Source organism: Hippocampus comes, unplaced genomic scaffold, assembly GCF_001891065.2.
Source record: "Hippocampus comes isolate QL1 unplaced genomic scaffold, H_comes_QL1_v1.1 scaffold526, whole genome shotgun sequence".
In the NCBI taxonomy this organism is placed as follows: domain Eukaryota; kingdom Metazoa; phylum Chordata; class Actinopteri; order Syngnathiformes; family Syngnathidae; genus Hippocampus; species Hippocampus comes.
The window spans coordinates 19,953-47,182 of record NW_017806233.1 but is presented as its reverse complement, the minus strand read 5'-3'; the positions used below and the strand labels follow the sequence as shown (position 1 = coordinate 47,182).

General features: G+C 45.2%; 2 protein-coding genes across 7 annotated transcripts in view; both read left to right on the top strand.

Annotated features, from left to right (window-relative positions):
* plcb4b (phospholipase C, beta 4b) overlaps positions 1-25,190 on the top strand; it is a 37,245-nt gene extending 12,055 nt beyond the window's left edge. For 2 of the 6 annotated variants that reach the window (XM_019856482.1, XM_019856483.1), the window contains 37 exons: positions 4,626-4,724; positions 5,268-5,348; positions 5,569-5,628; positions 10,638-10,781; positions 11,757-11,836; positions 11,913-11,966; positions 12,043-12,124; positions 12,203-12,303; positions 12,822-12,879; positions 13,348-13,456; positions 13,807-14,017; positions 14,084-14,177; positions 14,268-14,347; positions 14,522-14,606; positions 14,681-14,771; positions 14,858-14,953; positions 15,090-15,238; positions 15,310-15,405; positions 15,481-15,625; positions 15,870-15,954; positions 16,489-16,613; positions 17,421-17,472; positions 17,857-17,959; positions 18,184-18,348; positions 19,665-19,869; positions 20,621-20,709; positions 20,788-20,944; positions 21,028-21,077; positions 21,158-21,223; positions 21,321-21,436; positions 21,839-21,914; positions 21,989-22,164; positions 22,259-22,360; positions 22,583-22,640; positions 22,721-22,807; positions 23,029-23,062; positions 23,520-25,190. In XM_019856482.1, the coding sequence (XP_019712041.1) occupies positions 4,641-4,724; positions 5,268-5,348; positions 5,569-5,628; positions 10,638-10,781; positions 11,757-11,836; positions 11,913-11,966; positions 12,043-12,124; positions 12,203-12,303; positions 12,822-12,879; positions 13,348-13,456; positions 13,807-14,017; positions 14,084-14,177; positions 14,268-14,347; positions 14,522-14,606; positions 14,681-14,771; positions 14,858-14,953; positions 15,090-15,238; positions 15,310-15,405; positions 15,481-15,625; positions 15,870-15,954; positions 16,489-16,613; positions 17,421-17,472; positions 17,857-17,959; positions 18,184-18,348; positions 19,665-19,869; positions 20,621-20,709; positions 20,788-20,944; positions 21,028-21,077; positions 21,158-21,223; positions 21,321-21,436; positions 21,839-21,914; positions 21,989-22,164; positions 22,259-22,360; positions 22,583-22,640; positions 22,721-22,807; positions 23,029-23,062; positions 23,520-23,596 (3,723 nt within the window). In that variant the 5' untranslated portion in view covers positions 4,626-4,640 and the 3' untranslated portion in view covers positions 23,597-25,190. Of the gene's footprint in view, positions 1-4,625; positions 4,725-5,267; positions 5,349-5,568; positions 5,629-8,601; positions 8,701-9,242; positions 9,324-9,543; positions 9,604-10,637; positions 10,782-11,756; positions 11,837-11,912; positions 11,967-12,042; positions 12,125-12,202; positions 12,304-12,821; positions 12,880-13,347; positions 13,457-13,806; positions 14,018-14,083; positions 14,178-14,267; positions 14,348-14,521; positions 14,607-14,680; positions 14,772-14,857; positions 14,954-15,089; positions 15,239-15,309; positions 15,406-15,480; positions 15,626-15,869; positions 15,955-16,488; positions 16,614-17,420; positions 17,473-17,856; positions 17,960-18,183; positions 18,349-19,664; positions 19,870-20,620; positions 20,710-20,787; positions 20,945-21,027; positions 21,078-21,157; positions 21,224-21,320; positions 21,437-21,800; positions 21,915-21,988; positions 22,165-22,258; positions 22,361-22,582; positions 22,641-22,720; positions 22,808-23,028; positions 23,063-23,519 lie in introns of those variants that run through there. The other 4 variants (XM_019856484.1, XM_019856485.1, XM_019856486.1 and 1 more) reach the window with 4 other exon arrangements.
* A 1,312-nt stretch (positions 25,191-26,502) lies between these two features.
* Positions 26,503-27,230, top strand: part of lamp5 (lysosomal associated membrane protein family member 5) — a 3,175-nt gene continuing 2,447 nt past the window's right edge. The window contains exon 1 of the mRNA XM_019856457.1: positions 26,503-26,654. Coding sequence (XP_019712016.1) covers positions 26,603-26,654 — 52 coding nt within the window. The 5' untranslated portion in view covers positions 26,503-26,602. The remainder of the gene's footprint in view (positions 26,655-27,230) is intronic.

The window sequence follows — 27,230 nt, the reverse complement described above, 5'->3', positions numbered from 1 at the left end:
TAGTTTGTACTTTGAATATTTCTGACCATGTTTGGGCAAATGCGCTTCAGGAGATCCCTCCTCAAGTTATGTGTAGTTGGGCAAACTGAACCTTTGACCTCCTAATCTGCTATCACCGAGACCTTCGGAGAGAGAGACACACACACACACACACACACAGTCTCTCACAGCAGTGGACGGCGCGTGATGTAACACGGTAATTTGGGTATAATTTGATGTTTTCACTCTGGAGGCCAAAGCCTAGTTATCTAACGTATTCTGTCCAAAGAATTCCAACGCTGGCAGGTTGTCCTCGCCTGTGGCACCTTTTGTCACCTCCAAGTCAGGCACAAACGCATCCGTGCTCAGATTAGATTTAAGCCTGTCGATTTAGATTGTGGTGTCCTCACACGCCAGCAGGAAAGATTATTGTATGAATATTAGGCCATCTGTGTGTGTGTGTGTGTGTGTGTGTGTGTGTGTGTGTGTGTTCGCCGTGTGCCAGCGCAGCCTGAAACGACATGCAGTTTGGAGCCAAATGCACTCTGTCCACGTTGTGAGGATTTTGACTCGATTTAGCATTTTTTTTTTTTTTCCCCCATTCTCTTGTGTTCCTGTTTTTGTCCTCGGTCAGCATCCATCAATCCAACAGTAGTTGCGAATATATTGATGAAATGCATGTCATTGAACTCGTCTTCCACTCCCACGCTTGCTTACATTCAACGTGCTCCCAAATAACCCGAGGACAGACCTTATTTAACCGCCCGTTCAACCCATTCACCCCGCCACCTCCTCAAAAGCGTTCTTTCACCGATGTTATTGCCCTCAGCTTAGCAGACACACACACACACACACACACATTCACTTTAGTATCCTCTATTCAGTAAAAGCTTCAGGCCGTCATTTATTAGGGAGACGCTCCGTCCATTAAGCCATGTGTTAAATTCTTTGGATAGCTCAATTTGGCAGCGTGCGGATAGTAAGGTCTATATGTAGCGCTCTTTAGGCCATGCCTAGTCTTGTGCGTTTGTATGGATGTATTTTACCAACTAATTGACATCTTCCAGTGGGAATTACTACTGGATATTTGCCCCCACGGCTATATTTGAATATGGCTAAGCCAAAGAATGATTGATATTTGAGGCAACATTGGAACTCGTCACATTGGTACTCTTTAGAACAGCAAATGAATGACGTAACCCGGGGACCCGTGAGTGACGGTGAACTATAAAAGGCAAAAAGAAACAAGGGGGAGGCCTCGCTCGGATCACGGCAATCTTCCTTTAAACAGTTTTAAAGTCTGATTTAGGTTGACCTGAAATGCGGATTAGGGGTTTTTACAAACACAGTAAGATCTTAATGCGTTTGTACTTAAAAATCTCTCGAACAAATGTGATGTTTAAAAAAGGGAGCTTTTAACCTCTCATGTTGAGGGTCAAATTGACCTGTTTGAAACATCCCAAAAATATATGGTGGCAGTAATGCAAGGCAGGGGAAAAAAAAGCAGATTGGGTCTGACAAGAATTGCATGAGTTGTAATTCTAAAGTATTAACAGCATGTAAAGACATTGAATGTCCAAAGTTTGGAGTCATTTCACACAAAGATATCAAGTGCCGTGTGTCGATTACCAACGCAAGAGCACGTCTGCAATTGCCCACCCAGAATAATGTCATCATCGTTAGCTAATTTCATATATCTTACCACCCCTAGTTAGAACATATTTTAATGCCCCGGTCAAGGAAAGACACAGCTGCCGGCTGGCGTCAATTGCTTTATTGAACAGACAGACAGCATCATTTTGGTCCCAACCCTCATGTCACGGGGCCAGGGAAAGGATCTCCATCCTTGTTCGGGGCGACTCCGTGTTTGCTTTGCTGTGCCTTCAGCCTGCTGTTGACTGACTCATAAGCCAGGGGGAAAAAAAAAAAAAAAAAGATGGCTGCCTTGCTTCCACTGTCATATTTGCTGTTTGCTCAGAGAACACGGGCCATATTGCAGTTGTAAAATCTCTGATTGGATTAAAGACCTTTCCCCCTGTGTAAACGTCGGACCCGTATGGGTGATATGCGTCAAGCCAAACATGAAATCTGACAGCATTTCATGACATGTCACTCATGTATATGTGTAACCCTAACCCTTTTTTTTTTTGGTCATGTTTTTTGTTTTTACAAATAGGGCAAATATCTTCCAGCAAAAGGAGTTCATCTCATGTTGTTCCTTCAACCGCAAACTGGTCGAGATCAATTTAACAGCGCTTCTGCTGGTCGTGGCCAAATAAGGTACTCTTATTTTGCCTCTGTTGGTTCGAGACAGCATTTTTCAACAATCGGTTCCAGTTCCATTTGGCTGCAGAGAATCAATTAAAAAAAAGGAAAGAAATGAAACCGTAGAGTCTTAATGCCACTCGTCCTGAGCACCTAACGTGAATTGAACCCGTCCTCTCTCAACCTTTACACTGCCTGACGGATGTAGCCTCATTTTGTTTTATGAGGTGTGGGACCGCTGGGTGTTCTCTATCTTTTGTAATTATCTCCTTGTCAGGGTTTTGGACAGGGGGTGCTCGGACCTTACTCGCTCCCGCCTCAGTCTCTCACCTGCGCGGTACGACCGCAACCCAAAGCTGTTCTTGGACTTGCGTCATCTCTCAGGGAAAATATTACCTAACGCATTCTGTGGAGATCTAGCCTAGTACCCCCCCGACAGGACGGCGCAACCCAATTAGACTAAATTAGGATCCATCTACAATCTGATTTGGGATTATTCGACAGATTTAATCAGATGTTAAAGACCATCTGTTCAATTGCGGGATACTTCCTCTCGCTGTGTAAAACACAACTGGATTTACTACGGAATAAAATGCCATTTTGAGGGCTTTCCCCTGTTCATAAATATATTGTTATATATATTGTGGGGTTTTTTTGAATGATTAAATGATCACATAGTATACATGCGATTAAAAAAAAAAGAAACAAATTCAAATTTCTATCCATTAAGGTGTTGAATAATGGACCTTGTCGAGCTAATGGTTGTACCAGTCCTCGAACCTGACTGTTAAGGCTTATAACCCAAAAAGTCCAAAAATATACTATCGGAGCACTTTCATTTTTCATCATTTTATGCTAATCCATGCTTTTGGCCAAGTGCACTGACATAAAGTTGTTTTTCTGGGTTCCAGTACTGACTCCCTGTCCGGTCTTGGTCTTTAATCAGCAGAGGAAGTGAGCATCTATGTTTTCATCCCCCCCCTCCCGACACACCTCGTTCATCTGTTCTCACGGTCTCCTGGTAGGATGCCACAGATGGTCGAGCGCCGGGTTAGATGGACTCGGCCCATTTTGATCTATTTTGCCGTTGACGGGCGCGATGAACTTGCCAAGCGCGCTGTGGAGCCGTGATGCAAAACAAGCAAACGGGAAGGAAATACGAGTTGGTAAACAGGCTTTCAATCCGGTGCGAAATGGGCTTGTTTTTCATGTCGCATTCGAATTAAGGCGTTGTTGATCTCAAATCCAAAGCGATGCAACGACTTCTGTTCGTCATTACCATGGTTTACAAACGACAAAATATTAGACGTCAATGGTCGGTGAAATGGTTGTCTTCCAGGTGGCCAACAGAAAAAGGTCCAAGGCAGGGAATGAGTTAACAGTCGTATCTTGACATCAAAAGATGCTTCATCTGCTCTTGGCATGCCAGTGTTCATCGCCCACATGAAGAGCAAACCCCATTGGCCTCTTTCCACTCTCTGTCACATGCAGCGGTTTGCCTCACCCGTCTCACCCCCGACTGATCGCCAGCCACTTTTTTTTTGTGGCATCTCGCCTCTTGTCCCTCTTGTCACTTGTCTGTGCTCGTTTTCCCCGCGTGTGCCCTTCTTACTAACCTCTCTCTCTCTCCCTGGGTTTGCCCATGTTTCTTCCTTCTGTCGTAACCGTCTCCAAAGGTGGCAAACGTACAGTCTGTATTCGAGTAGAAGTACAGCTATTTCTGTAAACAAAGATATAGTAAAAAAAAACAGCAAAGGATTTGTATGGTTTTACTTGCTATCTCACCCATCATCATCCCCAGGAGCAAAATGTTTGGTTTTTAGCATGAAACCTCTCTGCACACCATCTATTCGGTATTGAGTAGGGATTTTTCATGGTTGACCGCGGGAGCCAAAGACCCCCCCCCTGCAAGAGTGTCTCCATTTTGAAATAGTCATAAAAATAAAGATATACACCGCTCAAATCGAGTCAATAAATGTTCCACGCTGTTAATCGCGCCGCATTTCACAGCGAGAGCTGCGATATTGCGTCAGGCTGGAATGGGAAAAGGGGCATTAACAAGGTTAGGCAGACAGATCGTTAAAAGTCTTCCGAGTGTAGAAGCAGTGCAGAAAAGCAATGTGTCAAGGAGAGTTTTTTTTTTTTTTTTAAACGATAAAAGCCGGGGAATGAAGATAAACGAGAGCTGTCAGCGCGATCAAGACTGGAGTCACAGTTTATGAGACAACGTTTAGTTCTCTAATATTCGGTTTTCCCACCCCTTGAGGCCCGCTACAGTTGACCAAAAAAAGAAGTGAAATGATGTTTCTGTGTCCTTCGCCGACTGTATTTTGCATATATTCAACTAATTGTCCGACTTGTGTGACTCCCCTGTGTCGCAGGTCAGGTGAGCAGCCATGACAAAGTCGTACGAGTTCAACTGGCAGAAGCACGTGCCCGAGTTCATGCAGGAGGGCGCCCCCTTCGACAGGTTTGATGAGGTACAAAAAAAAAAAAAAGAAAATTTGCGGTTTTCCACGGGTATTTTGCCTGTGCAATTTTTGGAGTATTGTTTTATCTTGCACATCAATTTCATGTTCAGAGCAAAGGTGAACCTGACATCTCGCTGACAAGCCGGAAGTCCCTTGTCTGTATTTTTACGTGTGAATTGGAGTGAATAAACAGTCGGCATTTCGGAAACTAGAAAGCCTGCAGGCGATAGTCTTGTCTTGATTTTAAATAGCGTTCGCCAATTCCACCCCCACGCGCGCACACACGCTCAAGCAAATATGCTAAACAGCATGGATTTTTTTTTTCTTTTCTCCCACAAGCGACACACCCCGCTGAGTGACTGATGCTTTAGAGAGTTAACGTTTGTTATTATGTGTGAGCCCGTCAGCAACCTGTTTATATACTTTTTGACAGTTGTGTTCCAGGCCCACCCACAATAGGTGAACATCTATCTACACGATTGGGAGAGAACATATACACACTCAACCTAAACACTGATGGATTGATGAACGAACTATTTTGCCTCTGTTCAGGACCCGTACATCTTTGAACCCAATTGTCAGGTTAAAGTGGACGAGTATGGCTTCTTTATCACCTGGAAAAGCGAAGGAAAGGTACTAACTCTGGCGAGCATCTACGTAAAATCCACAAATGAAGCTTTTATGTAGCCTTGATAAGAGTCTCTTTTTGCTGGAGGTGTCAGCTGCGCTCGGGTTAACGTGACCCTCAGTCACATCGCTCCTGTCGGATGAATATTTAAGACAAACACATGTCTGGTTCCTTGCTCATTAATTGTCATTACCTTTCCTCGCCACTTCCTCGTCTTCCCCGCAGGAGGGCCAGGTGCTGGAGTGCTCCCTCATCAACAGTATCCGTGTCGGCGCCGTCCCCAGGGTGAGAAAAAGCGCGCACGCCACCAAAGCCCCTCCCACAGTGACGAAAAAGCCGAACACGGATATTATTCTTTTATGTCGAGAGCTGCGCTTTTATTTTTGATGCACCGGGTTAAGGAGTTTGCACGTTCGGGTCAAAAGCGGACGCTGAGAAGACACTGTTCCTCTCACAGAATTCATTATGCCACGATATGAGAACTAGGTCGAAATAGACATCCACTCGTAATAGTCTGGCAATTTGTCATGTTGGAAGCCAGCTTGCTTTCTTTATTTTTGATGACATGGAGGAAGATAGAGGTGCAAATGTAGGACAAACTAAAGGAGAGATAAATGTGTGGTGTACATATTAAATATCAATAACAGTGTGTGTGTGCGTGTATGCCCCCCATAACGTAGAATTAAGAAGCAAGCCATCAAGTTGCCCACCTGCACGACACAGGTGTGAGGTGGTTTACGTGGCCTTGCTCTCTTTATTTTTGATGACATGGAGGAAGATAGAGGTGCAAATGTAGGACAAACTAAAGGAGAGATAAATGTGTGGTGTACATATTAAATATCAATAACAGTGTGTGTGTGCGTGTATGCCCCCCATAACGTAGAATTAAGAAGCAAGCCATCAAGTTGCCCACCTGCACGACACAGGTGTGAGGTGGTTTACGTGGCCATTAGCAGCTCGCTCTGTACTGTTGACATTGAGCATACGTGCGCTTGTTTTATCCCTGTGTGTGTGTGTCCTGAGCACCTAACGTGAATTGAACCCGTCCTCTCTCAACCTTTACACTGCCTGACGGATGTAGCCTCATTTTGTTTTATGAGGTGTGGGACCGCTGGGTGTTCTCTATCTTTTGTAATTATCTCCTTGTCAGGGTTTTGGACAGGGGGTGCTCGGACCTTACTCGCTCCCGCCTCAGTCTCTCACCTGCGCGGTACGACCGCAACCCAAAGCTGTTCTTGGACTTGCGTCATCTCTCAGGGAAAATATTACCTAACGCATTCTGTGGAGATCTAGCCTAGTACCCCCCCGACAGGACGGCGCAACCCAATTAGACTAAATTAGGATCCATCTACAATCTGATTTGGGATTATTCGACAGATTTAATCAGATGTTAAAGACCATCTGTTCAATTGCGGGATACTTCCTCTCGCTGTGTAAAACACAACTGGATTTACTACGGAATAAAATGCCATTTTGAGGGCTTTCCCCTGTTCATAAATATATTGTTATATATATTGTGGGGTTTTTTTGAATGATTAAATGATCACATAGTATACATGCGATTAAAAAAAAAAAGAAACAAATTCAAATTTCTATCCATTAAGGTGTTGAATAATGGACCTTGTCGAGCTAATGGTTGTACCAGTCCTCGAACCTGACTGTTAAGGCTTATAACCCAAAAAGTCCAAAAATATACTATCGGAGCACTTTCATTTTTCATCATTTTATGCTAATCCATGCTTTTGGCCAAGTGCACTGACATAAAGTTGTTTTTCTGGGTTCCAGTACTGACTCCCTGTCCGGTCTTGGTCTTTAATCAGCAGAGGAAGTGAGCATCTATGTTTTCATCCCCCCCCCTCCCGACACACCTCGTTCATCTGTTCTCACGGTCTCCTGGTAGGATGCCACAGATGGTCGAGCGCCGGGTTAGATGGACTCGGCCCATTTTGATCTATTTTGCCGTTGACGGGCGCGATGAACTTGCCAAGCGCGCTGTGGAGCCGTGATGCAAAACAAGCAAACGGGAAGGAAATACGAGTTGGTAAACAGGCTTTCAATCCGGTGCGAAATGGGCTTGTTTTTCATGTCGCATTCGAATTAAGGCGTTGTTGATCTCAAATCCAAAGCGATGCAACGACTTCTGTTCGTCATTACCATGGTTTACAAACGACAAAATATTAGACGTCAATGGTCGGTGAAATGGTTGTCTTCCAGGTGGCCAACAGAAAAAGGTCCAAGGCAGGGAATGAGTTAACAGTCGTATCTTGACATCAAAAGATGCTTCATCTGCTCTTGGCATGCCAGTGTTCATCGCCCACATGAAGAGCAAACCCCATTGGCCTCTTTCCACTCTCTGTCACATGCAGCGGTTTGCCTCACCCGTCTCACCCCCGACTGATCGCCAGCCACTTTTTTTTTTGTGGCATCTCGCCTCTTGTCCCTCTTGTCACTTGTCTGTGCTCATTTTCCCCGCGTGTGCCCTTCTTACTAACCTCTCTCTCTCTCCCTGGGTTTGCCCATGTTTCTTCCTTCTGTCGTAACCGTCTCCAAAGGTGGCAAACGTACAGTCTGTATTCGAGTAGAAGTACAGCTATTTCTGTAAACAAAGATATAGTAAAAAAAAAACAGCAAAGGATTTGTATGGTTTTACTTGCTATCTCACCCATCATCATCCCCAGGAGCAAAATGTTTGGTTTTTAGCATGAAACCTCTCTGCACACCATCTATTCGGTATTGAGTAGGGATTTTTCATGGTTGACCGCGGGAGCCAAAGACCCCCCCCCTGCAAGAGTGTCTCCATTTTGAAATAGTCATAAAAATAAAGATATACACCGCTCAAATCGAGTCAATAAATGTTCCACGCTGTTAATCGCGCCGCATTTCACAGCGAGAGCTGCGATATTGCGTCAGGCTGGAATGGGAAAAGGGGCATTAACAAGGTTAGGCAGACAGATCGTTAAAAGTCTTCCGAGTGTAGAAGCAGTGCAGAAAAGCAATGTGTCAAGGAGAGTTTTTTTTTTTTTTTTAAACGATAAAAGCCGGGGAATGAAGATAAACGAGAGCTGTCAGCGCGATCAAGACTGGAGTCACAGTTTATGAGACAACGTTTAGTTCTCTAATATTCGGTTTTCCCACCCCTTGAGGCCCGCTACAGTTGACCAAAAAAAGAAGTGAAATGATGTTTCTGTGTCCTTCGCCGACTGTATTTTGCATATATTCAACTAATTGTCCGACTTGTGTGACTCCCCTGTGTCGCAGGTCAGGTGAGCAGCCATGACAAAGTCGTACGAGTTCAACTGGCAGAAGCACGTGCCCGAGTTCATGCAGGAGGGCGCCCCCTTCGACAGGTTTGATGAGGTACAAAAAAAAAAAAAGAAAATTTGCGGTTTTCCACGGGTATTTTGCCTGTGCAATTTCTGGAGTATTGTTTTATCTTGCACATCAATTTCATGTTCAGAGCAAAGGTGAACCTGACATCTCGCTGACAAGCCGGAAGTCCCTTGTCTGTATTTTTACGTGTGAATTGGAGTGAATAAACAGTCGGCATTTCGGAAACTAGAAAGCCTGCAGGCGATAGTCTTGTCTTGATTTTAAATAGCGTTCGCCAATTCCACCCCCACGCGCGCACACACGCTCAAGCAAATATGCTAAACAGCATGGATTTTTTTTTTCTTTTCTCCCACAAGCGACACACCCCGCTGAGTGACTGATGCTTTAGAGAGTTAACGTTTGTTATTATGTGTGAGCCCGTCAGCAACCTGTTTATATACTTTTTGACAGTTGTGTTCCAGGCCCACCCACAATAGGTGAACATCTATCTACACGATTGGGAGAGAACATATACACACTCAACCTAAACACTGATGGATTGATGAACGAACTATTTTGCCTCTGTTCAGGACCCGTACATCTTTGAACCCAATTGTCAGGTTAAAGTGGACGAGTATGGCTTCTTTATCACCTGGAAAAGCGAAGGAAAGGTACTAACTCTGGCGAGCATCTACGTAAAATCCACAAATGAAGCTTTTATGTAGCCTTGATAAGAGTCTCTTTTTGCTGGAGGTGTCAGCTGCGCTCGGGTTAACGTGACCCTCAGTCACATCGCTCCTGTCGGATGAATATTTAAGACAAACACATGTCTGGTTCCTTGCTCATTAATTGTCATTACCTTTCCTCGCCACTTCCTCGTCTTCCCCGCAGGAGGGCCAGGTGCTGGAGTGCTCCCTCATCAACAGTATCCGTGTCGGCGCCGTCCCCAGGGTGAGAAAAAGCGCGCACGCCACCAAAGCCCCTCCCACAGTGACGAAAAAGCCGAACACGGATATTATTCTTTTATGTCGAGAGCTGCGCTTTTATTTTTGATGCACCGGGTTAAGGAGTTTGCACGTTCGGGTCAAAAGCGGACGCTGAGAAGACACTGTTCCTCTCACAGAATTCATTATGCCACGATATGAGAACTAGGTCGAAATAGACATCCACTCGTAATAGTCTGGCAATTTGTCATGTTGGAAGCCAGCTTGCTTTCTTTATTTTTGATGACATGGAGGAAGATAGAGGTGCAAATGTAGGACAAACTAAAGGAGAGATAAATGTGTGGTGTACATATTAAATATCAATAACAGTGTGTGTGTGCGTGTATGCCCCCCATAACGTAGAATTAAGAAGCAAGCCATCAAGTTGCCCACCTGCACGACACAGGTGTGCTGACATTGTTGAGGGAAATTGAATCATTTGCACCATTCTAAAGGATCCTAAAGTGTATACAAGAGGGGGGGGGGGTGCATGCATGCATGCGTGCGTGCGTGCATGTAAGGCCACCTATCAAGATGCTGTGGCCAGATATTGGCTCCTCTTGTTGCTGTGCTGTGTGAGGCTCGCTCTCACACACACACACACACACACACACACACACACACACACACACACACACACACACACAGTGGCGATGAGAGGGCTTCTCCTGCGAGGCTAACGTTATTACTTACACAAGCACACATAATGCAATGAGCCACGCGGGAGACGAATGGCACTTAGTTTGCAAATATGCTGGCCTCGCTCTGCCTGTTGCTAGGTGCCTCGCTTTCACCCTAAACACACACACACACACGCACGTACACTTGAACACAATTTCATATAGAGCACGTGATTGGGTGTGTTGTGCAGTGGTGGGAAGTAAAGTACAAATACCTTGTTGCTATACTGAGTCAGTTTTTTAGAAATGAAAAAAGAAAAATTCGATTTCCGCTGATTTTGATACCATCTTACATACGAAATGGTTCTTCTCTCCATGCCAGGACCCAAAGATCCTGTCGTCGTTCGAGGCCATGGGCAAGACGGAGGCGGACTTGGAGGGCTGCATCATCTGCATTTGCAGCGGCGCCGACTTGGTTAACCTCAGCTTCATGTTCATGGTGGCGGAGAACCCAGACACGGCCAGGGTGAGTTTGTTACAGAACCAAGCTTGTTTTCAAGAATGTGTTGCTTGCCGCTATTTCTCACTGAACTCGGTAAGAATAAAAACAACTTTGCAACATGCAAATAGTTGATAAGGCAGCTAAACTCGCTTTAAAAAAAACGCAGAATTTTGCTTCCGTATTCAAGACAGCCGCTTGCTGCTATATCTCACGCAACCTGCAAACAGACAAAAGTTGATTTGAGCATCGCGACGATGGCAAGAATTCTCAGCCAAGCGAGCAAATTTGACATCACAATTGATGTTAATTCCTAAAATCATCCACAGTGTTGTCATTTGAATAAAACAGTTTGTTTTTTTTTTAATCTTGAAAAGTCACAAAAGTAATAATTACCTAGAAACGGTCCATTCCAGCCGTAAAAGAGGCCGTGTGTGGTTTTATCAAGGATGTTTACCCTCTGCAGTGTTTGCCGCCACGGGGTGACCCGATATTTATTCATCAACACACACACATGCACGCTCGCACCGTGTTTGCCCACAGGTTTCCTCTTTCACACACACACTCACCGAGACACCATCAGCACCTTCCGGCATGCACGTAGCAGACCTCAAGACGTGATAGAGTTATTTACATCAACACACATGCGCGCGTGTGTGCACACACACCATAAAGAGCTAGTGTCATCTTGCTTAATGGCTTGATCTTGATGTCAGGCATGCGGTAGAGAGCTGTAGGCACAGCAGGTATCCCCCACTCAACTTCCGTACATCTCCAATTCATAAAGTGTGACATCTTATCATAACTTTAATGAATTTTATTGGAAGGTTCAAACTTGCCTGTAGCATCGTCTGGTGTGGCTCGAGAGATCGGTTCCGCTCTGAGATTGGTGTCTATGGGGTTAGCATGATATTCTGCTTGCTGTCATGCCCGATGTAAGCCTACTTTGTTTTGCCGACGCGACTTTCCTAATATGCTGCTCGCTCCTGTTTGTTTGTCCAGAAATGGACGGAGGGGTTGAGGTCGGTGATTCACAACTTCAAGGCCAACAACGTGTGTCCGATGACTTGCCTAAAGAAGCAGTGAGTGTAACCGGCAGCCGACCGGCGTGCAGGTCATCGACTAAACGTGTCAAACGTCTGTGTGCCCTTGTCTCAGCTGGATGAAAATGTGCGTCCTGACCAACGTTAACGGCAAGATTCCCGTGAGAGGGTAAGAGCCAATTGGCACTGAGGCCGGGACTCATTTTTATGCCACTCACTCTTTTTTTTTTCCCCTCCAACTCAAGGATTACACGGACGTTTGCGTCAGGCAAGACGGAGAAGGGCATCTTCCAGGCTCTGAAAGATTTGGGCCTTCCCAGCGGCAAGGTGGGCTCTCTCATGCGGCAACATGCAGCTGATGCTTGAATGGATGACGAAATTTTTTTTTTTTCATTTCGCCCACAGAATGACGAGATCGAACCCTCGGTGTTCACCTTTGACATTTTCTACGCGCTCACGCAGAAGATCTGCCCTCGCACGGATTTAGAGGACCTCTTCAAAAAGATGTGCGAATCCGTCTTCCTTCTTTTTAAGACGTTGGACTGCACTTTGTGTACTTGGAAATTGTTGTGGACAAATCTCAACGGGCATTTTATTTTCTCTTTGACAAGTTGACTTCAGAGGTTCCAGTGTAACTCATTTTTTTAATCTTGAAAATGAACACAAGACGTAGTGCCCTTGCGCCGCGTCGGATTCACGTTAGCTTCGCCAAACGAGAATCGCCGTTAGCTTACCCGCCGACTGCTGCATCCTCTCGCGAATAATTTGTGACAAACATTGTCGCTGTGCCTGCCGCACTAACGAAAGCCTCTAACCCACTTCTCCAGTTCTCAAAGCATTTAATGATCTTCGACCTAACGAAATTTTCACCGGGGACGCTTAGTCCCCACAAAAAAAAAAAAAAACTTAAGAGCTTGTTGTTCCGAATCATGTGAATGGACTGCCTGCTGCGTGAACGACTGACCATTTCCAGAGGCCTAACATTTTTTTTTTGTTTTCTCTTTTCTAATCGATTCCTTTGCAGCAATGGGAGCAAAAGTGATTATTTAACAGTAGACCAGTTAGTCAGCTTTCTCAATGAAGTAAGCGCTTTATTTGTTTATTTTTCTCTCTCCGCGTGGGTGTGTCTATCTGAGAGAGTTGGCTCGTTTGTGTGAGCGCCCGTGTGTTTGCCTTGCCTTCACCACCCTCAGTGTCTCCAGTAGGACTCCATTAAGGAGACTATTTCAATTCCAAGGGCGACTTCTTTCAACGCCAACTCAGCATGCCATCCCTCAGCCCCCTCACACCCTCCCAGCCCCTCACCGTCCCCACTCCCTCCTGCTTCAGCCTAAGCCAGTGTCTGATGGGTGTTGCCACGGCAACGGGAGGGTAGACGTTTCCATCCTGTTGCTTCCCGCTGGCTGTGTTGTGTTTCTGTGGCCACTGCATCCCACATGATCCAAGAGAGCATCTATTTGTGATTTGGCGTCACGTTTAAGTTATCATCCCTGACGTGCAACTTTTTTTTTTAAGCGTTTCCTTTTCTCATTTTGACGCTTGCTCCCCAGAACCAGCGGGACCCCCGGCTCAACGAGATCCTCTTCCCCTTCTACGATCCCAAGAGAGCCACGCAGATCATTGAGAAATATGAACGGGACGAAGAGCTAAAGAAGAAAGGTGAGAGAGGAGGAGGAGGGATGAAACCGGAAGCAAGAGTTCTGTGGGCCTCTGCTGCCATCTGTCAGTGCTTAAAAGAAACTACAACTAGTTGTGCCACATTGTTGGCAAGAACGGCGCAGACAGACAATTAGTTGAAAAAAAGTCATTTTTTAAATCAAAATTTCTATTCAAATTAAGACGTTTAATTTTTTTTTAAAGTATATTTTATTGTCGTCGCTGATTGTGTAGTGGTACACCACAACAGTGAGAAATGATTCCCATTACTGCACAAGCAACTTAATAATGTAACATGACATTTGTACTAATCAATCAATTTATGAAATCTCATCCATTTCAATCCTGTCCAGGCCGCATGTCCAGCGACGGTTTCTGCCGCTACCTGATGTCGGACGAGAACGCGCCGGTGTTCCTGGACCGCCTGGAGCTGTACCAGGACATGGACCAGCCACTGGCCCACTACTTTATCAGCTCGTCCCACAACTCCTACCTGACAGGCCGACAGTTTGGCGGCAAGTCGTCAGTGGAGATGTATCGCCAGGCCCTGCTCTCAGGATGCAGGTAGTTTATTCAGCACGTGAATCCACATGAGAGACTCGGTATGCAGGTGTTGATTGTGGGCTTCAGATGTGTTGAGCTGGATTGCTGGGATGGCAAAGGAGAGGACCAGGAGCCCATCATCACTCACGGCAAGGCCATGTGCACCGACATCCTGTTCAAGGTGAACGGTTTTCGGGAACACTTTTGCATGGGGTGGTGGCACCCTCTTGTGGAAAATATTGGTTACTACATCTGCCGTGATTCCACGCAGGATGTCATCCAAGCCATCAAGGACACAGCTTTTGTCACCTCCGAGTTTCCTGTTATTTTATCCTTTGAGAACCACTGCAGGTATTTTGCACTGTTGCGATGACGTGTTTTGACGTGGCGTACAATTGTCACTATGTGTCACACACACGGTTCACGGCCTTTGCTCAATACTTTGTCGATGCACCTTTCTCAGAAAATTACAGCCTCGAGGCTTTTTTTTGTGTGTGTAGCACATCTGCGTATGTGTGTGTCCAGTAAACCGCAACAGTACAAAATGGCTAAGTATTGCGAGGAAATCTTTGGTGACTTTCTCCAGAGGCTGCCGCTGGACAACTTTCCGGTAACGTCTCCTTCCTCCCGAAACACTTCAGCTACTCGCTCCAATTCCACAGTATGACCGTTCCTTTTTTGCAGATCGAATCCGGCCGTCCTTTACCCTCGCCCAATGACCTCAAACGAAAAATCCTCATCAAAAACAAACGCTTGAAACCGGAAGTGGAGCAGAGTAAGTACACCGCCTGTCTAATGTGTCTTCATCTTCATTCCCGAGCCATTCGGTGGTTTTAACGAGTTTTGTTGCGTGTCATCCAGAGCAACTGGAGGCCTTCAAGAAGCACATGGAGGCGGGAGAGACCAACACCACAGCCATCATCATGGGAGAGGAGAACGAGGACGACGTGGAAAACGGTTGCACTTCAATGTCAATTTCATTCGACAGCAGAGGGCGCTCTAATGACAATATGGCCGCAAAATGAGAAATGATTGTCGCTCGAGTTGCCGCTTTTGTCCGTCCGCACCCAACATATGATGACAATCTGCGCAGGAGAAAAGGAGCCTGAAGATAAGGACGTGACCTCAGAGGCACCGAGCAGCCTTTCGGAGGCGGCCAGTGACAAAGAGGCCAACAGTGACTCTCAACCTAACGCCGTGAGCGCCAAGAAAGCCGAGGAGCGCAGCAACAGTATCAAAAAGGTGAGACGAATGCACTTTTACGAGACGACCTCCACCACTATGTTGCTTCATACCGTCCCATTGTGGTCCAGGTACCTGAAGACGAGACGACCGAGATCTCCGAAGCTACAGAAGTCGCCGACACGACAGATATCTCTGAAGCATCTGACCCGGACAACAACAAGAAGGTTCGTGTTTGGCATCCCCCACATCTGGACCGGCAGCACATGGGCCTGATCCGGTTTGTGTTTTTTTTTAATCAGGGCGGCGAAGGCTCCGAGGATTTGGAGGAGGCTCTGATCGCACAGTACACATACGTGGGCGCCACCACAAACATCCACCCGTACCTCTCTGCCATGGTCAACTACGCGCAGCCCGTCAAATTCCAGAGTTTTGATGTCGCTGAGGGTGAGTTTGTGTTTATCTCTTAAAATGGACCATGCTTGTTTTCTTTGGATGAAAGAATGTTTGATGGCAGATATTTTTTTTTTTTTATATTCAAGTGGACTTCTATTAGATGTGTAGAGGAGAATAAAAATGTGAAATTGTCATGAAGTGGATTCGCGCGGCTGTATCGGGCAACCACAATGTTTGTTTCAATATGAGTTGTTCTTTTGAAAACTGCCATTGACCTTGTGACTTTGCTCTTTAGAGAAAAACATCCACCACAACATGTCGTCTTTCAACGAGTCGGTGGGCCTCGGCTACTTGAAGACCAACGCCATCGAATTTGTCAAGTATCCTTTGGATTCTGGGACAGTGTTTCCCAAACTTTACATAGACCCCCCCCCCCAAAAAAAAAGGAAAGAATGCTTGTCCGCTTAGCTTTGCATTCACATCCATTTGTGAGTTAACTATTATTTCATTGGATGAGTGGCAGCGTATGGATACAAAAGTTGTATCTGCCATCTCGTGAAAGAGCATTTCTTTGTTCTGCTCTATGTCACAAGCATAGAATTAGATGAGCAAAGGTACATTATGTGTTGTCAGTAAATTATAATTTGGGGACAAATTAAGTGAATTTGGATCCTCAAACAATCCGTCGGTTTTTGTGATGCTTTTTGCTGTTGGATAAAATGTAAACTTTGTTTGCTTGGCCTCCCATATTGCCGCACGACGCCGTCTTCCTCCAAAGGGACAGCTTGACCCAAGCTGTTCACACTAAAAATAGTTCTGCGATGCACACACGCGCCCGTGCGCACACACATGTACACGCACCCATGCACATACACGCTGCGTCTTTGTCGGAATGTTCCTGAGCCCGAGCACAGCTACAACAAGCGTCAGATGAGCCGTATCTACCCCAAAGGGGGCCGAGTGGACTCCAGTAATTACATGCCTCAGATCTTCTGGAACGCCGGCTGCCAGATGGTCTCGCTCAACTTTCAGACCCCAGGTACCGCATCACGCCACGCCGGGCCCCCGTCGACCTCACACACACACACACACACACACACACACACACACACACACACACACACACACACACAGAAACACAGGTTCTATATATACACGCTCTCTTGATTAAAGACACGGAATGGACAAAATGTTTCAAAGAGTCCAAAAGGCCGCAACTGTGCTGTGATGCGTGCGTGTGAAGATGTGTGCACACTCACTTTAACATTTTTTCGGGTTTTTTTTTTTTTTGAACAATTTATTCCATTGGAAGTAATGAGCATGGAAAATGTTATATGCCTTGGTCAGTAAACGGTTTGATCTAATGCTACATTTTTTTTTTAAAGGGTCTGGAAACAAAGAAATGCTTGCAATATATCAATGTTTTTAAAAGTGAAGACAATTTGCATATTTGTTACTTAGCGTGAAACATGAATTTGCTTTGGAGGGCCACATAGAATGATGTGGCGGGCCAGATCTGGGCCCCCGTGCCTCGAGTTTGACATATTTTTGTCCGTACCTGGCAACGCAAATGAGCAAAGCGCTTTCAAAAATGGACAGAAAAGACGAGCGGCGGTCTCTCTTTTGCCACACTGCACTTCGCCGCACGCCCTTATCGCGGGCGCCAGCCTGTTGTAAAGCAGCTGTTGCCCCGCCGCCCGAGGCTAAAGGACCATTGAACATATGGCGTCTCCCGCAGCTGGCCATGTGCGAGGCCAGAGGCATTGGCACGAGAGGATGAGCACTGTAAGCCGTTGCTATGCTTTTGATTTTTCTGTGTGTTTTCCCTCCTCCTCCTCCTCCTCAGATCTGGCCATGCAGCTGAACCAGGGAAAGTTTGAGTACAACGGCTCCTGCGGGTGAGAGCATCTCCTTCCTCTCTCTCTCTCGCTCATCACTTAAAGCTTGTCACATCTCATTAGCGGTTGCCGTTGGCGACTGGAGCCACCGCCTCGTGCTCCCCGGGGCCTGTAAGTGGGTTTTGGGAGATGTCATCTGTCTATCCCCTCCTCTGAACCACCGCCCCCACTCACCCCGAGGACTCAGACTTCACCGCTAATGCTGGAAATGTAATATGTGTCATATACAAGGAGGTCGTGGGGCTTTTGCCAAACAGCCGTTATGCCTAATGGGACACGGGGCCACACGACAGTCTCCCCTTGGGATCTATTAGAAAGACATCCAGTGAAAGTGAAAAATAGGATTTCACCGATTTTCTTTGTCCCCATTCTTGTGCGCATCAGGTACCTGCTGAAGCCCGACTTCATGCGGCGGTCAGACCGGATGTTTGATCCCTTCTCAGAGACGCCGGTAGATGGCGTCATCGCCGCCACGTGCAGTGTACAGGTGAGCCAGCAAACGTGATCTCGTGTGTGGCTTTTTGCATCGTTCCAACGTATACACTCACGGGTCACAACATTAGGCATCCTCAAATGAGATTCAAAGAAAGAGCTCGCATCAAAAATGTACCCGAACAAAGCTAAATAATTTATGCTCCTTCTTCTTAATGTGTACAAAAATCGATGCCAGTGTAGCCGACATGGGACACTCCTTTGCCCTTCCCAATGCAGGTGTTCTCGGGCCAGTTCCTGTCAGATAAGAAGATCGGCACATACGTGGAGGTGGACATGTACGGTCTGCCGACCGACACCATACGCAAAGAGTTTCGCACCCGCATGGTGATGAACAACGGGCTCAATCCCGCCTACAACGAGGAACCGTTTGTTTTTCGAAAGGTACGCCTGATTGATTTTCCCTCTACGGTGCATAGAAAAAAGAAACGTCACCCGTTATCGACCAGGCGTATGCTCATGAAAATCGTCTAATAATTTATTATTAGTGCTGTCAAACGATTAAAATGTTTAATCGCGATCAAATGTATAATTTCATAGTTAACTCAGAATTACCCGTAATTAATCGCAGATTTTTATCTATTCTAAATTTCGTTTGATTTCTTTTTCTCCTATTTTTCCCATTTTAATGCTGTCATCAACATGGACTCGTCGATCAGTTTTCTTTGCGCAAAATGCAAATATTTACTGAAACAACAATTTCGACTTTCAATTTTACATGAACATTTTTCACTTGGAGCAGTTATTCAAACTTGGAGCACATTTTATTATTTTAGAGCAACGTAACATCCGTGACGTGGCGCCGCATTAATTTCGCGATTAAAAAAAAATTAATAGAGTTAAAATTGTCAAATTAACGCCGATAATAACGTGTTAAACTGACAGCGCTATTTATTATATATGAAAAACATCATGAATGCATAGTTGACACTGCAGGGCAGTGACAGGTTGCCGTGAACATGCGGGCGTGCAAATGTGCGAGTGAGTGTGAGAGCGTCGGAGAGAAATATTGCTACTCTCAGCACAATGAGAAGTCCCTCAGCCGTGACTGTGACTCCAGCTCCCCTTTATTTCACACCATCAATCACAGCCCCATGCAAAACTACACACACACACACACATGCACGCACGCCAAATTACTGTACACACGCACACACATTCAGCACCATCAGCGAGGGGCGTCGCAGGCTGCCGGCAAGATTCCTTTTGTCACGTGCAGGCACGCGGCCAGCGGGAAGCGGCAAACGCCTTGGAAAAAGCTCCGCCGGCGTGCGTACGTGACTCGCAGGATGAGTCACAAAGCAGGCGGGGCGGCGCCACGCCCCGCTTGGTATCCCTTCATTCATCTCGAGTGAGGATTCGCTATTGCAGATGATCATGCTTGCTTCGGGTGGAACACAAGAAATATATGTCGGGTGGCTTTTATCAATTCATTCGCATTTTTTGTGGGGCAGGATGAATTAGGTCCGTATTTAAAAAAAAAAAAAAAAAGTGCACGACGGATATAAAACAATTACTCATGCCGTGAGCAGCGCTGACTCGCCGCATGGCTCGAATTGAATGTCAGTAGCTTTTTTTTTTTTTTTTTGCCGTTTTATGGTTAGCATCACAACATCCTCTTCATCTGGAAAAATACACCGATAAAGAAGCCATGGAAAATGCAAAATGCCCTTTCGGTGACTTGTCGCATTCCCTCGCAGGTGATCTTGCCGGATCTGGCGGTGCTGCGCCTGGCCGTGTACGACGACAACAACAAGTTGATCGGCCAGCGCATCCTGCCGCTGGACGGCCTGCAGGCCGGCTACCGTCACATCTCGCTGCGGAACGAAGGCAACAAGCCCCTCTCGCTGCCCACCATCTTCTGCCAGATCATCCTCAAAACCTACGTGCCCGACGGCTTCGGGGGTGAGTCAAACAAAAATACAGCAGGTTGATTTCACGCCGCTCGGTTTATAAGAAGCCATCGGGGGGAACGTTGTGTGCCACAAAGGCTTTAAACATGCAAATGAGAAGACATTTGCAGTTGTCATTAAAGGAAGCCAAAGGGTTGGGGAGCAGGGAAAATGACCGCGCTCCATCACGCCTCCTCCTTCTGGGGGGGGGGGCTGTGATGCTCGAATCACTTTGTGCGTAATTGTTTAGTGATTGCTTTTCTTTTTGTACTTCTGCCAAACCCTTATTGTGTTTTCACCCACACTTGTAGTGGATCATAAAGGGAAGGGTTGCTTTTTATATATATATATATATTTTTTTGGATAGTTCCATTACAGTTTGACACAGTTAAAATCATTTTAGTTTTATATTATAGTTTCCTGCCCTCTATTACACCTTTATGTTCATTAAACTTCAATGCTTCTCTCTATCGGGATACACACGATAGAACAACTTATTTATTTAGCACTTTCACAACAGCTCCAGCATCATAGAAGATAAAATAAACTAAAAGATGTATCCAATTCCCGTGTATTTTATGTAGTACAGCTTTATCCACATTATTTTTCCTTTTTTTGGGGGTGGGAGGGGGCCTGTAATATTTTATGCATTTTCCTTTGGATTCAAAAAAGTCAATTCAAGTTGTGAGCCGGGATGACAAAACATGTTTGCCTCGGCGGAGGTGATCTGTTGAGCCTTTACGTATTTCAATCCCATTTTGCAGCTATCGTCGACGCTCTGTCCGACCCGAAGAAGTTTCTGACCATCGCGGAGAAAAGAGCCGACCAGATGAAAGCCCTCGGCATTGACACGGTACCTTCACGCACGGAATCAACGATACGCCGCCCGCCGTCGTGAAAACGAACTCTTGCACGCGCGTCCCGTTTTCAGAACGACATCGCCGACGTCCCGAGCGGAAGTTCCAAGAATGACAAAAAGGGAAAGGGCAAAGGGGATACGGTGAAGGCCAGCGTGACGCCGCAGAGCAGCTCGGAGCTCGCTCAGACCTCCAACGCTGCCCAGAATAACACGGCGGAGATCAAGAAGGGTCCGTGGGCCTTACACATACACACACGTGCATTCTTTGAAAACACGCATGGCGTCATTTTATGTTGTCCCGCACTGTTGCAGGTAACGCGCTTGTACCTAATGTCAGCATTGACGACTTGAAGCAAATGAAGGTACGTTTAAAGAAGCCTTTTTGTATTTTTTTTTTTTTTTCACGTGATTAGTGAAGTCATGTGCGTCTCTTCCGCGGCAGACGTATATTAAACTCATAAAAAAGCAACAAAAGGAGCTCAGCGCCTTAAAAAAGAAGCACTTGAAGGTGAGTGACGCAGTCCTCCAATGCTTTCTCCTTCGATCGCAACTGAATGTGTGTTTTTTTTTGTTTTTTTTTTTTTTTTTTTTATGGATCTTTACAGGATCAAAACGTGACGCAGAAATCCCACGGCACGCAGGTGGACAAGATGGCGTCAACGCACGACAAGGAGAAGAGCACGCTGGAGAAATTGCTGGAGAAAGCCATCAAAAAACGAGGGTAAAACAGCTGCTGCGCTCCCAGCGATTTTTTATTATTATTTATTATTTTTTTTAACACACACAACAAAGAGAAAACGGAGACCTACGCTGCATTCCAAATTATTGTTTTGCTCCGATTTCCCCAAACGGTCGATGCTAATGATAGTCAGTGTAATTTGAAAGACATCAACGAATTGATTTGTTTTTTTGTTTTTTTAACCAAACCTCACGAGGAGAAAACTATTTTTTTCCTGACACTAATTGATTGTGCCGACTAATTTGAAAGTCTGCATTTCCGTCACATTTCTCTGACCGCATCGATCAAAAGTGAGTCGTCGTCTTCATTGACGAAAGTGCACAGGTGTACCTCATGAATCGCTCAGCCACTATGGTGACCCACGCGCGTTGCGTCGTTCATCAGGGAAAACAATTGCCATGAACTGAAGAAGGAAACCGAAGGCAAGATCCAAACGCTGGTCACCGATCACAAAGCCAAGGTGCAAACCTTCACCCCCAAACGTCCGCCTTTTGGCCCCCGTCGCGGTCCTGAACCGTTGCGTATGCGCGGTAGGTGAAGGACGTGACGGCGCAACACACCAAGGAATGGTCGGAGCTGATCAGCGGCCACGGCAGCGAAGAGCAGGAGATGAAGGACGCGCACGTCGCGCAGCAGTGCGAGCACCTCAAGAAGCTGCTGAGTAGCGTGCAGGAGCAGCAGACCGGACAGCTCAAACTCATACACGAGCGGTGAGGCGCGCTTTAAAATCCACTCTTGTGTGTCTGTGCTGCGTATGACCCTCCAGTTCGGAGTCATTTTTCCCCGTTTGTTGTCGTCACGCAGGCAGAGCAAAGAGATGCGAGCCAACCAGGCTAAGATGTCCATGGAGAACAGCAAAGCCATCAGCCAGGACAAAAGCATCAAAAACAAAGCGGAGAGGGAAAGGTGCAACACACACACACACACAAAAAACACGATGGAGTGTTGGATATTGTCATGCGTGTCGGATCGCCCGCATCTTCTCAGGGTCCGCCGACTCTGTGTCCAAGGACGTACTGTTTACTGTGCGACATTCAGTCCCCGTCGCGCAACCCGACTCGTAAATAACACTCTGCGTGTCATCCATTTTTAAAGTGCGCCGACGCCATTTTGTTTTGTGACGCGCAGGAGAGTGCGAGAGTTGAACAGCAGCAACACCAAGAAGTTCATGGATGAGAGGAAGAGGGTGCGTATGCCAACAAGGAAACGCACGTGTGCGTGTGTGCTCGTAAAGAGGTTAACGCTGTACGTTTTTGTGCGCGTTAGTTGGCCATGAAGCACCAGAAGGAAATGGAGCAGCTGGAAAAGAACCAGAGAGAGCAGGTGGAGAAACTGGACAAGTTCAATGAGCAGGTGCAACAAAACATGACGTCTCACATTTTTCCCCCCCCTCCAAAAAAAATAAATAAATAAAAAATGACAAACATTCACCAGACATTTCATTAGGCACACCTCCCTAAATGAATGACCCGCCTCTATTACTCATTCAGCTCCATCCCTCCACGTGTGTCTCCATGCGTACGCATATGTTCATTTTAGGTTGTTTTTAATATGATTTGCTTCTCCCGGCACAGCTTTTGGCATCACACCATGCAAACAAACAAAAAGGTTTGAACCTCCTCCATGTTTTTTTTTTTTTTTTTACCACGGCACACTTTTGTTTCTTTCATTCTTCATCTTATTTATTTATTTTTTTTAAGTCTTTAAAATGCCCTCAAGGCCGCTCGCTTCCAACGGTAGTTTTAAAGGTTTTCGCGTGTATTTCACGGCCACGTGCTCACTGCAAGGTGCTCATGGGGTGTTTTTATTGCCAATTGAAGACTTTAAGAAACGAAGCAAAGCAGCCATCTGGCGAAAGAGCTGCTTTCGTTCAAGTGGCCCAGCAGGGGGTAACTGGGGGGGAATTGAACGTAACTTATCCCGGTCTCACTTTTGATCACACAAAAAGCTGGCATTTGAACAGGTGGACGTCGACTTTTCATATCCATTAAATGCTTCGTGAACGGATTTGTGTGCGTGCCGTCCTCGAATATTTTCTTGATGCTTTGTTTGCCTGCTGTGAAAGGCAAAGGACATGCTGCAGATGGCCAAGTTGGAGGAGGAGATGGAGCGCCGACCTGCCACACTGGTGTGAGCGTCTGACCCCCCCCCCTCCCCCCACACACACACACACAAACACACTGTAGCCCACCATTTAGCTTTGAAACTGTGCACATAAACACTTTGTTTGTAGGTGACATGATTGGAATGTAGCACTGTTTGTACAACCACACTTGATTTCTTACGCAATTTTTTTTAATCATATTTTGTTGACGTAGCACGGTCTGACCAAAAAAAAAAAAAAAAATCCGCAGTGGTGATGTTCCACCTCAATGAAAACTTGTCAGTGTTTTTTTTTTGTTTGTTTGTTTTTTTTCACCAATCGATGCTCCCAAACACAAGATCAATTCCAGACAATTAATTATCATTACTCACTCTCAAAGACATATTTATGTCTTTTCAGACTCCACATTCAGTCCCAGGTACTTTTTTTTTTTTTTTTTCAAGGTTTGTGGTTTTTTAAAAAGGGTCTGGAAATGGCTGGTTCTGTCATGAGCATTTTTTAATTCAATTGTATGGAAGCATTCGGCAAAAAAATCCTTTCTTATTAATATGATTTTACTGCCAAAGAGAGCCAATTGTGTTGCCTGAAATATTTACATTTGAAAATGTTTTAGCGATTTTCCACCTCTGCAAAGTTGTTTTTAACAAGTAAAACAGGCGTGGGCAAAGTCTGTTCTTTCTTTTCAGCTTTGACATTTGAGTATCAAGAGTTTTGCGTTCGTTCGTTTAGTTCATTTCTTTTTCCTCAAAAATATTGTTCAATGAAATGTATTTATTGATATTTATTTATTTGTGTTTTCATCACATTCGATAATTTGTTCATTGTAATTGGAAAACGTAAAAGTATTAAAACAATTACAAGAAAATATATTTTTTAAACACTTTTCTTTTTAACCTACATCCGATCCAAACAATTTTTACAGACACATTTTAACAGTTTTTTCCCTTTTTTCTTTTTTTTCTTTTTTTTTTTACCTAATCTACACGTGCATTTTTAAAATTAAACGTTACTACAGAGGACAAAAGTTTGACCACCCATAATGTGAAATGATTCACTTCAGCTGTAATGCCAAGCGGAGGCGGTAGGGGGGGAAAGAAACTACAAAAATGGCCACCCAAATCCTCATGACATCATCGTGACGTCGTCACATGTGGTGAACGACGATCAGTCTTTTTTTTTTCTCTCTCTTTTATTTTTGTTTTCCGTCTAATTGGTACGGAGCAGAGGAATGACCTCCCCCTAAGGCGAGAAAAAAAAAGTGCTTTTATTCTTTGGCTTGACAAACGTGCCACTCAATGTCTGCTAGGATTGTTTTAACTTATTTGAGCAAGTCTCAATGCCAAATTCAAGAGTTATTTATACAGAGATACATATATATATAAATAAATGAACATATTAAAAAAATGATGTGTAGTTGAATTGTCTGTTAGAGGCTTTTTTTTATACTGTACCTCTCCAACCAACCCTAATGTGTGTATGTGCTCTTGTTTTTTTTTTTTTTTTTTTTTTTTTGTATTTGTAGTGTACTGTTGAACTTTAAGCGAAGATGACTTGGTTGTTACCCGACTCCTTTAATACTGTTTTATAGTATGTGTACCAATAAATGGCAGTGGAACAGGTGGCCTGAAAGCATCAGCTTTGCTTGCCTTTTTTTTTTTTCCACTTACGTCCACTTATGTAACAGCAAGAAATCTGCAATTCTACAAAATAATTTTATAATAATCCATTTCAACATTTGAATTAATTATGCTTCAAGCATCTAGAGCAGTGGTTCATATGCACATTCCCCGAACCCTTCATTAGTGAAAAATAAAATGATGCTTTTTAACAAACGCCCTTTTTAAAAACTGAAAAATATAAACACCAAAAGTATAAAGTATGTTTTTTTAATTGGACAAAATAAACCACCCCCCGCCCATCTCCCTCTCCCCCTCCCCTCCCTGTGCTCTGCAATTTCAAGTCACTGCGCTACCTCCCGTTGAAATGCCTGTCATTACAAGTCCAAATGAAATGAAAGCAATCATTCACATCGAACCTCAATTGTGGACAAATCTTCGATTAAAAAGACCAACGGGCCGAATCCGGCCCTCGGGTCGTAGTTTGCCCACCACTAGATTCTCGAAGGTGACAACTTTGACTGTTTTCAATGCGTGTCCGCTTACATCACATAAGTTCCCGAATATGCTTAAAAAAAAAAACATTCATCCAGAATCACAGTCATAAATAGTGTGGGGGAAAAATAGGCGATAGAATTTTCCAAGCAGACTTTTTACACAAAAAATACAAAAATAAAACTTTGGAAAATAATCGACATTCCAACAAAAGCCTTCTGAATAATTCAGTTGTACTCTCAGGGTGCTGATGAAAAAGTGCCTGGGTCCTGTGAGGATCCGCAGTATACGTCAATGGGGGGGGGGGGTTGGCGCCACCTACCCCTCTCGCCCCAGCCTGACACTATCACAACCCCACCCCAAAAAGAAAACCACTTTTGTCTCATAAACCACCTTGAACAACAGCTCAGTCGCATCAAAGTGGGGACGCCAGACTTGCCTTGCAAAATCGCCGTTTGTCTCCTTGACTCGCTCCGAGTCGAACGTCAAAGCTCCAGTGCACTTTTGTGCAGGCGCAGAGGTGAAGGCGGACCCTTCGGCAGCCTCGGGTGGAGGGTGGGGTGGGGGCAGCTTTGCGGGGGGGGTGGGTGGGGGCGTTCTCATGGTCACACCTCACTGGTAGCGCAACCTGCAGCCCAGTGGAGAGCCACTGCGGGGATGTGGAGTGACGCGTACCAGATGACTTCACTTTTTGTCACATTTCGTCTTTAGTGCATTGGATCAAATGTCATTTTTTTCCATGTTTTGTATGCATTTATTTTGGAGGGGTGCAGCTGTGAGGATTTGAGGGGAGGGATTCCCCCCACCTCCACTCTCTCTCTCTCTCCCCCCCCGCCTCTTCTTCCTCTCTTTCCCGCTCAGCTCAGGTACTCGCAAGTCGCTCCGGGTTGTCGTCTCCGCCGGCTTTGGTGGTGGAGGGAAACCTGCTGAAAGATGGGACGAGCGGGCTTCAGCACCATGGAGAGCGGACAGCTTCTTTTACTGGGTCAGTGAGGATTGTACGTCTTCAGTGTGCGTGTGTGTGTATGTGTGTGCGAATCTTAAACAAAAAAGTGACTGAATTTCAATCAAGGGTTGGTGATTTTTTTTTTTTTTTGTCCATTAAAAGAATATTTTGAAATATGATCAGCAGGTGTAGGAAAGTATTTCCATCCAGGTTTTATTCAACTTTAAACGGAATTTAATGTAACCTCTGTAAATGGACCACAATCCGAACATTCCTCAACTCAGTGATTTTTTTTTTTTTTTTTTTATGCTGACTCTGCTTTATTTGGGGCGTTCTGATTTTGTGTGTATGTGTGCGTGCGCGTGTGTGTGTGTGTGTGTTGCAGTCGTTACACCACACTGCAATGTGCACAGTATTTGTTTTCCCCCCAAAATGTGACTCCTCCAAGCACATTTCTATTATTTTTGGATTACACCAAATGTATTAAACCAACAAAAAAAAACTATTATATAACATCCACTGAGAGCATTTCTCTGTCATATGATTACGTTAGCTCAACTTAAATCTCAGGGGCCCATAATTGGCCCACGAGCTATAGATTCCTCCCTTCAGTTT